This window comes from Phoca vitulina, unplaced genomic scaffold, assembly GCF_004348235.1.
Source record: "Phoca vitulina isolate PV1807 unplaced genomic scaffold, GSC_HSeal_1.0 scaffold23, whole genome shotgun sequence".
NCBI classification, from domain to species: Eukaryota; Metazoa; Chordata; class Mammalia; order Carnivora; family Phocidae; genus Phoca; species Phoca vitulina.
The window spans coordinates 5,655,253-5,670,418 of NW_022589726.1; the positions used below are offsets into that span (position 1 = coordinate 5,655,253).

The 15,166-nt window shown below is 39.5% G+C and overlaps 1 protein-coding gene across 1 annotated transcript; it reads left to right on the top strand.

The window, feature by feature from the left end:
- Positions 1–10,460: 10,460 nt before the first annotated feature.
- Positions 10,461–14,888, top strand: IL22 (interleukin 22). The gene is made up of 5 exons (XM_032420299.1): positions 10,461–10,646; positions 11,078–11,143; positions 11,268–11,411; positions 12,319–12,384; positions 14,811–14,888. Exons 1-5 carry the CDS (start codon positions 10,461–10,463, stop codon positions 14,886–14,888), a joined length of 540 nt encoding a protein of 179 aa, XP_032276190.1.
- The last annotated feature ends 278 nt before the right edge of the window (positions 14,889–15,166 follow it).

Here is a 15,166-nt window from a genome sequence, read left to right on the forward strand (position 1 = left end):
CATTATAGTCTCAGTTACCTGGTGCCACCTTGGATAGTAGCAACATAGGCTGGGTAAAATTTTTATAATGTTGGGGGCAGGATGGACCTTCCAGAACGTGGGGTGCTTCCAATGAGGTTGTGCCTCTAGGAAGGAGACATTGGAGACCCTGAATAGCATGGAGGTCAACACAAGTGTGGCCTGGGCTGGCAGAACAAGAGGAGAGCAGAGCTAGTAACGATGTGTGTGGTTGCCACTGTGGTTTTTCATCTAGAGTGCCTCAGGGTGGTCCTGCCACTGATGTGGAGAGAGCAGAGCAGTGGGGAACTTGGGTAGCCATTGCCATTGGGTCACTCTGGGGGCCTACATGCATGCTTGTGATAGGAAGAACTGGACAACTCTTGTGAGACACAGAAACCTAATCCCTTTTTGACCTTCCTTGAGTTAGTCTTCAAGGTCCTACTATAGCTCAAAGGATGGGCCTTTGAGCCTTTGATGAGCCTTTGATGCTGTGGTCATGTGAATGCAGGCTTAATCCTTTAGAAAATGAGGAGGTGTGCAGTTTGCTCCTCCTCTCCCCTTGAGGCCACATGGCACTCTTCTTCTTCCTGGCCATCCTCTCTCAATCTCTGCTCCTAATGTAAGGGGGAGGAGGTTTCCTATAAAAAACCTTCGTGTTCAGTTTGAACAGTCATATAATTTATTGGAAGTTATGCAGAGTAGCCATATTCTCATATTCCTGTTTTTTGTTTGTTTGTTTCATTTTACTCCAGGCTATACCCAGGGAGGTACACAACTGAGCAGAGGAAGCCCTGGAAATTCTTGCCCAAATTAGGGAAAACGTGAACAGGGCTACAGCGGAAAAGGTTTAACTGATTTTGAGGAATACTGACATTAAGAAAACTTTTATTAAACTATGAAATACAAATAGAAAATGAAGAAATCATAAATACATAGCTCAATATATTTTCACCAGATAAACACACTCATATAATCAGCCAGATAAAGAAATGAATTGTTACGAGCACCCCAGAAATCCCCTTTTATCTCATTTCAGTGTCTAACCACCCCCCCGGAGGTGGTTACTCTTCTGACTTCTAACTTGATAGACCAGTTTTGTCTGTTTTTGAACTTTATATGAAAGGAATTATATAGGTTGTATTTTTCTGGCTGCTTTTGCTCAGCATTTGTTTACGTTTATCCCTGTAGTTATGTGTAGCAATATCATGTATATTATCATTGCTGTGTAGTATTCTGGGATATGACATACTGTACTTTATTCTAGTGATTTTGGCTTAGGCTATTGTGAAGAATCCTGCAATGTGTATTTTTGTAAATGTCTCTCATTAACAAACTCATTTCTGTTGGGTATGTAGCTAGAAACTGAATAATTTGTCATAGATATGGATCTGTTCAGCTTGGGTAGATATTGCAAAAACAATTTTCTAAAGTGGTGGTACCCACAATGAGATATCACCTTATATGTCAGAATGACTAGTATATATAAAAAAAGAAGCAATAGCAAGTGTCGATGAGGATGTGGAGAAAAAGGAATACTTGTGTGCTATTAGTGGGAATGCAAACTGGTACAGCCACTGTGGAAAACAGTATGGTGTTTCCTCAGAATGTTAAACATAGAAAGACCATATAATCCAGTAATTCCACTACTGTGTATTTACCCAAAGAAAATGAAAATATTAATTCAAAAAGATAGATACACTTCTATATTTATTGTAGCATTATTTACAATAGCCAAGATATGGAAGCAACCCAAGTGTCTGTCCATAGATGAATGGATAAAGAAGATGTGATACATATACAAAATGGAATATTACTCAGCCATAAAAAAGAATGGTATCTTGCCATCTACAGCAACATGGTTGGATCTAGATAGTAAAAGTCTAAGTGGAATAAGTCAGACAGAGAAAGACAAATACCATATGATTTCACTTATATGTGGAATCTAGGAAACAAAACAAACAAACAAAAACAGAAACAACCCATAAATACAAAGAACAAACTGATGGTTGCCAGAGGAGAGGAGGTCAGGTGATGGGCAAAATGGGTGAAGGGGAGTGGGAAGTACAGGCTTCCAGTTATGGAATGAATAAGTCACGAGAAGAAATGGTACAGCATAGGGAATATAGTCAATGGTATTGTAATAGCATTGTATGGTGACAGCTGGTAGCTAGAGTTGTGGTGAGCGTAACATATAGACTTGTTGAACTGCTATGTTGTACATCTGAAGCTAATGTAGTGTCAACTACACTTCAATAAAAAAATAATGTGGTTGTAGCAATGTATACTCCTGCAAGTGGCTTATGAGAGTTCCATTTGCTCTGAATGCTTGCCAACAATTGGTATTGTCTATCTTTTTCATTTTGGTCATTCTGGTGGGTGTGTGGTTTTAATTTTGCCTTTCCTTATGCCTACTGAGGTCTAACCCCTTTCATATTCTCTTTTGAAAAACGTATGTTCAAGCTTTTGTTTGTTTGTTTTTTTCCTCTAAGGTCATTCTTATTTATTTGCAAGAACTCTTTACATTTCTGGATTTGAATCTTTTGTCAGATATATTACAAATATTTTTTCTGGAATTGTTTTTAACAACAACTCACACTTGTAGTGGTCCTACATTAAGTGTCAGTAGATATTTATGAAAAGACCCTAAATTAAGAGATATTTCAAAGGAAAAAACAGAAGGATTTAGGACGGTTTGACCATAGTGGATGAAAGAGAAGAGATACTCATGCTAAAATCTGAAGTCAAGAACAATATGCATTACTTCATTCAAAAGATTTGGTCTGTGCAAGGTAAACATCTAGTTAAGTTACATAATCTCTGTTTCCTAACTCTTGGCTACCTTATAATTATCTCCACTCCTTTCTCTTGGTTGTTCCATGTTTTGTCCATGAAGAGGCTCATTATTGTTAATAGCAAATGTTTTCTGAACATTACTGGGTTTCAGGCACTAGCCCAAGCACTTCAGATTGTTAAAACTACCTGTAGTAGGTACTATTATTATGCTCTTTTTACAGAACATTTGGCTAACTTAGCTAAGGCTATCTAGTTAGGCAGAGGCAGAGCCAGATTCAGATCTAAGCAGACCGCCTGGAGAGACCATACTCTTAATGGCTGCCTACCTGCTACACTATGTTGACCTCATGTCGACCATGGGACTTCAGTTCTTTAATTCAAACTAAATGTCAGTCTTATTAAATGTATGGCCCAAAGTCATTTTCAGCAATGAACTTGAAGAAACCAGACTGCAGAGGATGGGAAAAGAAAGAGGTAGATAGAGAGTAAAAGCAGTGGTCCTTGTATCAGAAGAACTGACCTCAAGTTCTGGCTCTTTTCATGATGACTCTGTGGCTTTGGGTAGGTCACAAACAAATCTTACTCTTCCCAGCTGTAAAGAGGGGGTACAACTACTTGTCTTTTCTACATTAGAGTGGTTGGGGGTGGCTGCAAAGATGAGAAGAGATAAAAGTGGTGAGGGTTATTTTCTCAATAAATATTCATTTGTCCCCTCAACTAAAAGAACAATTATTAAATGCCTGCTGGATGCCAGGCACTGTGCTGGGAGCTTAGTAAATTGAAAGGTCAAAATATAATGATTGCAACAATAATCAGGTCACTTTTGCTTGTAGTTCATTCAATCAGCTGACTAGAACTTATCAAGGGCCTATGATAGTCTAAGGATTGTGCCAGATGGAGTCTGTGCTCTTATGGAGGTGATCTTACAGTGAATGAATGAATGAGTAAATGAATGAATAAAGCATATTGCACCCTTTTCTCTCATCCAGCACTCACCTGGCACCCTATGAATAGCTCTTTGGTTCTGTTTTATTTCCTGGCAAACCTCACCCAGACATTTCCTCTTACACTCCTGCATTTAAGCTGCATATTCCAATAGATGATCCCACTTGTCTATGGCTTTATTATTTATTGTAACTCCTCCCTTTGTCAGCCTGTTAAGTATTCCAAGCACTATTTCCATCCAGTTCTTATATTTAATTCCCTCTCTACTCATCAAAGGGCCTGTAGATCTTCTAATTTTTCTAAAATCATGTTAATTAACTAATATGAGTACAGTTTAAATTCCAGTCCTCTAATCAGTATTTAGGTACATTCAAGCTTTTCTCTCAAAAGTAAGCCCACTTCAGGGGTGCCTGGGTGGCTCAGTCGTTAAGCATCTGCCTTCGGCTCAGGTCATGATCCCAGGGTCCTTGGATCAAGCCCCACATCGGGCTCCCTGCTCAGCGGGAAGCCTGCTTCTCCCTCTCCCACTCCCCCTGCTTGTGTTTCCTCTCTCATTGTGTCTTTCTCTGTCAAATAAATAAATAAAATCTTTTTTTTTTTAAGTAAGCCCAATTCAGATTAACCCTAAACCTGCTACAACAGAATTACTATGTTACCTATTACTGCATTTCTTTAAAGTGTTAAACACGAGTCCAAGAACCCCTCTGAGGTAAAATATTCAAACAGTAACAAAATAGGTATTTATTAAACAGAACGAAATATTATTAGCATAGTTCATTTGGTTGTATGAGTTTGGAAGTGGTAACAAAATGATACCTCTTTTAAAACGTGCTGCACTTTAGACTTGCCATTGATTCAGAGGGACATCTTTTCCAACTAAACTGAATTAGTGATACTTCACCGGATGCATAGCACACACACAGCTTTTGAATTAGGACAGTGACAAAGAGAAAGGAAAAAAGGCATTTTCTCAGGATGATGTTTATGATATTTTAAAACCAAATCACCTCAGGATTGGAATTGTGTTTGATCACATGTATTTTAAAAAGTTCAACAAGGTAGTGAGAATGTAGGAAATATTGAGTTTACTTGGCCCACAATTTTCCCCCAGAGACTAAGAGGTCTGATAAATCTGCACCAAGATATACAGTTTTGAATAGGAATTTTTTAAAAAGTTATGTTTTAAAATAGTATTTAACCTATGGGAACGATTGTGAGAAACAGTAATAATTCTAAAATTGATTAGAGAATTGGAATAAAAGATACACTGATATTAATTAATGATGACTTTGAATATCTGATGTTATAAGCAAGTATGAATTATGATTTTTTAAAAACTTATTTACTAGTCAAAATAATAAATGAAATGAGAGACTGGGGTAGTCCTACCAATTTAGAAAAAATATATGACAGCAGGGGTCAGACATTAGGGAGCCAATGCCAAATTCTGTTTGTATGTACTAGTGTAGGGAGGCATTTGGATAAATGTTGCTTTCTTCTATCATTCAAATTGATCTCAGTACTTGGTTTTACTAGAGAGCAACATAAACTCATTTCTATTATGACATATTCCTGTGGGTATAGCTTCCCCTTGAAAATGAGATACAGTCCAGATTCACAAGATTTCTTCCTCAGGAAGGAGAGAAAGGTGGTTATGGCTGGCAAGTGTCTTTGTGGGCAGGGTGTTAACAGGGGTGGTAGGCATGGAAGAAAGTTTGTCTGGGTGTTGTCAGGGTCAGCTTTGAGCATAACAGGGAAGTAAAATATCTCTAGCTTTGTTGCTGGCTACCTTTAACTCTCTGCTCTGCTAACCCTGAAAAAAAAATATGTGCTCTTCATTTGCCCAGGAAATGACTATCCCAATAATCCCAACTTGGTACTCATTCACACCAAGATGAAAGTGATTAATAACAGTTTAATAACTTATTTCACCTATAAAGTGAGTAGGAACTAAAAATAATGGATAAGGGGCACCTGGGTGGCACAGTAGGTTAAGTGTCTGCCGTCGGCTCAGGACATGATCCTGGGGTCTTGGGATCGAGCCCTGCATTGGGCTCCTGCTCAGCAGGGAGTCTGCTTCTCCCTCTCCCTCTGCTCTTCCCCACTGCTCATGCTCTCTCTCTCTCTCAAATAAATAAAATCTTTTAAAAAACAAAAATAAAAATAATACACAAGACTCAATGAGAAAATTTTGAAACACTATTAAAAATATAAAAGAAGATCTTAACTAGTAGAGGGATGGTAAATACTCTTGGATGGAATGAGTTCATATTATAAAGATATTAATCCTCCTCAAATTAAGTGATAGCCCAAAGTCTCTTCTGCATTTTTTTTACAGGAACTTGACAAATTTATTATAAAATTTCTGTAAAAAATATATGAAATTTCCATAAATAGTTAAGTTAGCCTTGAAAAAGAGCAAAGAGGGCAGACTTTCCTGTCCAGATATAAAGACATTCCTCATTAATAAAAATATTATGAAACTGGCTCAAGAACAAAAAGAAAAAGAAAGAAACCAATGGAACAAAACAGAGTTCAGAGATAGCTATTTATATATGGAAACTCACATATGATAAAGGACTCACTGTTAGTGAACTGTGTTAGGAAAACTGGCTCACTATGTGGAGGAAAATAAACTGGATTCCCTACTTTCCATCACATACAAAAATCCACTAAAGACCTGATTGTAAAAGGTAAAACCATAAAAAGAGGAAAAGATAGAAGAATACCTCTGTGACCTAGAGGTGGAAAGAGACTTTCTAAACAAAGCCTTGAAAAGTGCAAACCATGTGACAAAAAATAATGTCTTAGATGTCATCCAAATTAAAGTTCTGTTAAAAAAAAACCAGACAAAGTTAGTAGAATGCAAATTGAGAGTAGAGGTTGTTATGCCTACAAGCAAAAAGAGAAATAATACATAAAATATACAGGAAACTCTTTAAATCAACAACATAAAATACATAAATACATAAAATATACAGGAAACTCTAAATCAACAACAACAATAAAAGACCAGAGCCCTCTAGAACAATGGACAATTGATATAAACAATTAGTTCATAGAAGGGGAAACTCAAGTGGCTCCAAGTGTATGAGAAAAAAAAAAATCAAATCACAACAATAATAAGATAGTATTTGAAACCTCCAAAAGTTGGCAAAAATCTGAGCTAGATAGTGTGGGTGGGGATGAAAGGAAACAAACCTCTATTCAATGATTTGAAAGAGTAATCAATGCTGTCTTTTTGGAGGGCAGTTTGGCAGTATCTAGTACAAGTCAATAAACTTACCTTTAAGACCCAGTGTTACTCGTTGGGTGATTATTCCAAAAATATTCTCAAAAATATGCCATTACATGACTTGGGTGAGGTTGCTTAGTGCTGCAGGGTCTGTCGAGTGCAATTGGACATGGATTAGGTGCCCATCACAGGGGGAACAAAAAGGTAAAATATGGATACACACTATGGAATGGCATGTTAGAAAAAGGATCTGCTTATAGCAACATGGATAGATTACAAGACCACAGTCCTGAATGAAAGATTAAGAAAGAGAACCATTCCTATAAAATAAAAATACAGGCTCAACAACACTATGTTTTACAAGGATTCAGAAATGCATATAAACACATTAGAGCAGTGGCCTCTGGCAGGTGTAGAGGTGGTGTGTGGTGCAGAGGGAAGGAGCATAAGGAGAGTGAGGTCTCACACACGCGCGTGTACACACACACACACACACACAGAGGGGATGAGAGAGAGAGAGAAGGAACTGGCAGAGAACAATGATCATGTGTCTTGTACTGGGGAGTATGATGAATACAAAACTTCTTACCTGAGTTACCTGAAGTTCTATTTCTCCTGGAGGGATGTATACTTCAAAAGAATGCTGGACGCCTGGGTGGCTCAGTCGGTTAAGCATCGGCCTTCGGCTCAGGTCATGGTCCCAGAGTCCTGGGATCGAGCCCCATGTCGAGCGTCACAGTTGCCCCCGCAGTTGGCTCCAGGCTCAGTGGGGAGCCTGCTTCTCCCTCTCCCCTTTGCTTGTGTTCTCTCTCTCACAACTCTCTAAATAACAAATATTTTTGAGATGTCTTGTATCACTCTTCAGAAATCCCAGCGCAGATTTTCACTTTAGTGGGTTTTGGTCAAGCTCACGGAAGCCTACGATCTTGGTTCCATTAACACTATCTTTTGGAAGTTTGTCCCTCAGGGCTATATAATGAGCCAGGCCGCTGCTGTTAAAGACTGGTTTGTAATTTTCTGGCATTCTATTTTTGTTTCACAGCTATTTATTTCCTATTCAGGAACAATAATGAAGCTGGCAAGGAGGGCTGCACCAAACCCTCACCTTAAGAGTACTGTAGGGTGCCTGGGTGGCTCAGTCGTTAAGCGTCTGCCTTCGGCTCAGGTCATGATCCCAGGGTCCTGGGATCGAGTCCCACATCGGGCTCCCTGCTCGGCGGGAAGCCTGCTTCTCCCTCTCCCACTCCCCCTGCTTGTATTCCTGCTCTCGCTATCTCTCTCTCTGTCAAATAAATAAATAAATCTTTAAAAAAAAAAAAAAAAAGAGTACTGTAAAGGCAGTCCCAAATCACCTCCATGCATGTTCCCAAAGATATTTAGTGAGTTATTTAAATTCACAGATCTATATATCTATTCACTTAACATCATAAAAAGATGATTTCTTTTTATGTGTCTGGCACTGTTTTAAGTATTGGAGATACAAAGATAAAAAAGACTAAGACTCTTCCCTGGAAAGCATATAATTCGATTATGTCAAAACTTGTTTTCCATGGGAACAAAATTATGTGTGCTTGTCATGTTCCCAGGCAAACCAACAAAAGCCTATTTAATCCACAAGATAGCTTAAACCGAGGCGCCTGGGTGGCTCAGTCGGTTAATGGGCTGCCTTCGGCTCAGGTCATGATCCCAGGGTCCTGGGATTGAGTCCCACATCAGGCTCCCTGCTCAGCGGGGAGCCTGCTTCTCCCTCCCCCTCTGCCTGCCTCTCTGCCTACTTGTGCTCTCTATCTCTCTGCCAAATAAATAAATAAAATCTTTAAAAAAAAAAAAAAGATAGCTTAAACCTAGTGCTAATATAATTATACAGAGTTTTGGACAAAAATGGCCACATCTCATATAATAGAAAATTGGATGAAAAAGAGTTTCCTCATCTTGGGCTCATGAACGACCTCAAGCAAATGTTTGGAATGGGTCTAGCTTTTAATTACTCTCCCGAATCTTCCCTTTTGCATCTGTCTTCTAAGGCACATTCCCAAATGCTCAGTGTCATCATGATGTTCTAATCCTTCACTGTGCCTCCCCACCTGGGTCTCTGCCATTTCACCAGTGCTCAAGATTCTATAATTATTCTCTTTCCTTCTTCCAGTTCTTCAACACTCCTTATCTTGACTAGTTGTGAGGAGAAAAATCTGATCAAACGAATTTGCACATTCCTTCCCCTAGTGATAGATCAGTGCACATGCTCCCTGCCGTCCACCCCTTGGAAGGGTTTCCAGTCTAGTTTTTAGGTGTTATTTAGAACTCGATGTATTTTTAATAATTCAAAGTCAACATATAACCACCTTATTGCCAGATTCTCTTCCTTAGACATCCATATACATAATAAAAATTGTTATAAGAATTCTGGAAATATTATTTTGAGACTTAATTTGTTGTTTAGAATGAGCACAAGTAAGATTTTAAGATGAGCTACTATATCCACTGTATTCTTAAAATACTTGTACGTTAAAAGAAATAGTGATTAGATGGTTTAGCATTAGTATTTCCAAATTTAAATTGATACTGATTATAATTCAATAAAAAAAATTTTTTAAGTAGTCTCTACACCCAATGTGGGGCTCAAACTCATGACCCCAACATCAAGAGAGTCACATGCTCCACTGACTGAGCTAGCCAGGCGTCCCTCAATAAAAAAATTTTAAGATCTATTTGCATCCACCATAATCTTTAAGATTACTTTAGAAAGTCACAGAATGGGAGGAAAACAATGCTTAGATTAGCCAACACTGTTATTTTTAAAATGTGAGTCTTCCTCAGGATTCAACATATTAAAAAAAAGAGAGAGATAAAATTATTTTTAAAAATGGAATTACCTCCAAGCTATAACTATTTATTTTAAAGCAAAAGATATAGGACACGGGTCCTTTATTTCTGATCACCTTTAATGAGATAAGAATCTATGAAGCTGGCGGGAAAATGTTTACTCAGCTACTACAGAAGATCAAAAAATATTATACTGAATCTGGAATCTACAAAGACAAAGCAATTGTTTTCTTTGAAAAATAAGTGGGGTTTAGACAATTTCTGGCATTTATCTGTAAAAACACCTTCGGGGCCCTAATAGTGACGTTTAGGGAAACACTCGCATTTCAAGGTGGGAAAAATAGGAGGTGGCGTTTTGTGGGCTCCTGTGGTGGTTAGGTAGTTCTCAGAAGACCGTACTGGAAATTAGATAATTGCTGATGTCATACTTTTTACTAAAAAAATGTGTGTTTTGGGGGCTATAAAAGCAGCAACTTCTGCCTTCCCCTCACAAGCGGAATCATCGAAACAGGTAAGTGTTTCAGCAAACTTGCTAAGATGGGTTCGCTTGATGTGATATACTTCTTGATACCTAATGGTTTGCCTTTATGTTTTTGCTTCTTGTTCTCTTGATACCAGGTTCTCCTTTTCTAGTCACCATTTGCTCCAGTTAGAGTTGTCTGTGATGGCCGCCCTGCAGAAATGTGTGAACTCTTCCCTTATGGGAACTCTGGCCTCCAGCTGCCTCCTTCTCCTTGCCCTGTGGGTGCAGGGTGGAGCAGCTGTGCCCATCGGCTCTCACTGCAGGCTTAACCACTCCGACTTCCAGCAGCCCTATATAACCAACCGCACCTTCATGCTGGCTGAGGAGGTACTCATCTCAGTCTCTCTCTCTCTTTCACATCTTCTCTACTTGAAACCTGATAATAGTTCCTAAAAATTTCTCCAGAGCGCTACTAAGATCTTTGAGAACCCATCATCTATCCTCACTGGCAGACCAGAGATTATTTCCTATGTCTCTTTAGAGACTCTTTGGAGATTGGGCTTTACCAGAAGACCTTCCATTTTGGCCTTGACAATATGTACGTTGAGTTTTACTCCAAAAAGTGCATTTATGAGCCCACCTGACTGTTTTTTCCCCTTACTCCTCTGTGCATTATTTTAAACTCATGCACACATCTGAATTCTTTCTTTAGGCTTCATGGGGCTGCTCTGGGGAGAATGGATAGAGTGCATCTCTACTCACAGACTTTTCTTCTATCTCTTCGATGTCCAGGCACTTAGTCTTTTCTTCTCTTCCAGGCTAGTTTGGCAGATAACAACACAGATGTTCGTCTCATTGGGGATAAACTGTTCCACGGAGTCAATGTAAGCCATAGTCATGATGAGCAGGGCAGTGTGTTATCCATGGTTATTTGGATGCTGGTGATGATGGTTTGGGTCTCCTGGATGCCCTCTAATATGATCCCTGCTGTTTCACTTTTGCCTGCAGGCAGGAGAGCGCTGCTATCTGATGAAGGAGGTGCTGAACTTTACCCTTGAAGAAGTACTGCTCCCCCAATCCCATAGATTCCAGCCCTATATGCAGGAGGTGGTGCCCTTCTTGGCCAAGCTCAGCAACAGGCTAAGCCAATGTGTGAGTTCTTCTCCCAGCCTAACTCCACCCTCTCTTACTTGCCTGCCTTCCCCCCTTCTTCCCCTTAGAACCCTTCTCTGCCCTGCCCCTTTCCGTGCTGGCAGCAAGAGGTGCCTCAGCAACACCATCACAAGAGTCACTTGGAATCACTACTTTAATTGAGTCACATTTTGAATATATGGTGATGAAGGGGGTCTGAAAGACAAGAGCACAGAAGGCTCCTTTGTCCCTGGGAAAAAGCAACTCAGGTTATGTGAGATGACAAAGGCATTGGGAACTGTAAGGGAAAATGCCTAGATGTGGACACAGATGCCCCGAGTATAAATGGAAGGGATGGGAAAGAGAAAGTAACAGAAAGATTTAATGTTCAGTGCTGGGTGGGCAAAGATGATTGCCCCTTGGATGTCAGGAGAAGTGACAAAGTCAGAGGTGTGTGACCTTCCTTGATGGCTCTGAACATTTAAAATGATGAAAAAAGACTGGAGAGGAGTGGGCAGAGTGAAAGGACCTAGTATTTATTGAAGAGGGCCTCCTGTTCACACAAGACATTTTATGTCTGTTTCTTGTTCTGAGCATACATTTTTTTTTTTTTTTTGTAGACTTAGGGTTTTATTCTTCACAGAATTTGCATAAACCACTCCACTTTTTCCACAAACTTAAACCTCAGTAGGATTTCCCAAAGATGAAGAGAGGTCCCATGTAAGGGAAATGACTGGATTTTGGCGTCCAAGGGAATTTAAGAGCTCTGAAAATCTAGGTCACTGGTGAAATCTAGGTCATTGTGGGCAAAATTGCTAAGAACTTTTAACTCCAGGTGCATCGTAACACACCTCAATTAGGGACGCTGGAGTTCATAAAGCTTCAGTACAACAGTATTAAAATAAGTGCTCTGGTTTTCATTTTGTAGCATATTGAGAGTGATGACCAGCATATCCAGAGAAATGTGCAAATGCTGAAGGACACAGTGAAAAAGGTACTACTAATAACTATTAATGTTAACCTATTAAATAGGAAAGACAAATGTTTTTCTTTCCTTCCCTTTCTTTCTTTTTTTCCCTACGTATAATTTTCTACTTGATTTGCCTGCATCAGTTTGATTATTTAGGTGCATATATATATAATATACCTGTATATATTATATATATCTGTATATTTATAAATAAGTCTCCAAATTTTGCAAACCATAGAATGGCTGGGAAGTTAGGTCCTCTAAGCTCATCACCCCATGTTCTGGGCATGACCAGTGGCAGGGCCAGGGCCAGAATGCAGGTCTCTTGAATCCCACCCAGCATTCTTACCAGCAGCAATTTGTGTTCGTTTTAGTATTATTAATTCTTCAGGAAATTCGAGATTCCTACTGATTCATATAACTTGAACAAGGACTTGTTTAAAAACAGAGGAGTACTTGGGGACAAATTTATTTGAGGTAATTTTGGAAGCCATTGACTTGATGACCTAAAACTTGGAGAAATTAACCCAGAACAACCATAACAGAAGAGTTGTACTTACCTATAGGATGAATTTCTGGAATGATTGATACTTATATTTAATTATCATACCTAACAGCTATTGATTTTAATTTAAAAGCAAGAGTGAGCGACCCCCAATTTCTTGTATGGAGTTTCAAATAGAATGGATTTATTAGAGTGAATGCAAGTCTGAACTGGAAATTCTCTTTTCTTCCTCTCTCTTTTCCACTTCCTTTCTGGTTTCCTCCCTCCCTCATGTCCCCAGTGAGCATCTATCTGGCGTAGGCTAGTGTGCATTTGTACAGAGAATGATACTATCACGTGGCCTATTTGGGGAAAAGAACTACTAGTAGAAGGCTCAGACTAGCAGTTGTGACTCATCCAAAAACCAGAGGAATGATTACTAGCAGCGAAAGTGATGCTCTTGCAAGCGGGTACAATTAAACCTTAGCAGCATGAAGGTTCTAGCTGATGGAATTTTTAGTAACAGGTGTAACCTCAATCTTCCCTTTTTTCCACCTTGATGTTTCTTTAAAAAAAAAAAAAGTATTTCTTCCCGCTCATGATTTAATGAATGTGACCATTTCTGTGATCATTGAAGTCTTTGTAGTCTTTCACTGTGAAGATCAATTCTCTTGTCATGGGTCTCTTACCCAGGAGAGGAGGGCTGAATATTAGGACGCGATTGCCAACGCAAAGCACTTCCGGTTTGAAGAATTCCTGATGTCGGTTTACTTTGTTGGCTTTAGAAAAATGCAGTGTGAGAGAGAAACATCTGAGGGGGATCCATGTGGGGAAATAGATTTTAAAGCTTTTAACCCATTTTGAGAGAATCGACTTTCACATTTGCAATAAGGTGCCATGTGGAAGAGTGGTTATGCTTTCTTTTTTTTTAACCCAGTGGCTCCAGAAAGCATAGGTGAGAGAGGAATGTTACTCTGAGGAAGCTCAACCTGAGGGGAAACTGGTCAGCACTGGCTGAAATGGAAGGGCGGTCTTGGAGGTGTTAATTCTCTGCCACTGGAGGTAACAGCAGAGAGCAGGCTGTGGTAGAATGCATGATAGACAGTAGGGCAAGAGAACTTGAACCATTCTTTATGCTCTTGGGCGTCTTTGAGATCTAAGAAGTACCGCTTGGCATTACGTGCAAGGAAGTATGAAAGGGGGAATGATGGGAGACAGCAGGAAGAGAAAGGAGAACAAAGCATCGAGGACAATGATGGCTTATGGTTTTCCTTGAAAGAACCTACAGCAAATTTAATAGATTAGAGGAATTTCAGAGGAGGATGCTTTGGACTTGAATTTACCTTCCTCTCCTATGGAGTCTGAAAGCCTCACTCGCATAGGACTTGGAAGGAGGAGGAAAGAAGTGGTGTTTAGAATGTGTATCCGCTTTCTACTAATTAAAGCAACTGGATGGGACTTATTTGGTATTTTCCCCACAAAAGTGAAAACCTGTATTTTTTTCCCTTTGTTAGGGAGGTGGGAACAGAAAAAACCCACGTGTACCGGTAAATGCGCAGTTTTGATTCAAAGCTGTGTGAGCTGAGCTGTTATAATTAGTTGGTCATAGACTGTCGGCGAGGGGATAAGGCAGGACCAGGCCTGATGGGGGGCATTTGGTCCCGCAGATGCCTGCACAGCTTCCATCCGCTTGCTCTGGGGAGGAAGTGACTTGAAACAGTTTTATTAGTGTAGATGCAATTGAGAGTGGTGCCTGCTGGTGCCCTTTCAGTTCAATTAGCCATAATTTTAAGGTCTATGGCAAATCATATTATAGTCTCGCTAGAAGGGTATTATTAAGACTATTTTACAAAAAGGCAAAAACTTGGTTTCTGTCTCCAGCAACTTCACCATCTTTTTCTATTTTGTTCCTCTTTAAAAAGCATGGTATAAATGCTCAAATACTCGTGTGTTCTTACTTTTACAGCTTGGAGAGAATGGAGAGATCAAAGCAATTGGAGAACTGAGTTTGCTGTTTATAGCCCTGAGAAATGCCTGCATTTAACCAGAGCAAAGCTGGAAAACAGATGACTAACCCTTCTTGCTTTTCTTGCTTGTAAGAAATAGCAACAAGATCCCCTACAGGTTTTCTTTTACCAAAGGGAAAATGGGAAGCCAAACTTTACAATCATGGGTGGGTTCTAAATAAATCCCTGTTTAGCTTTAAAAAGACAACAATGTCACCTGTGTCCAGAAGACCAGAAGGTAGACCTTCCAAGCTTAATGAGAATTACTGATAACATTTTATTGTAGTTGGTGTTTTGGACACAGAAATTGATTTTT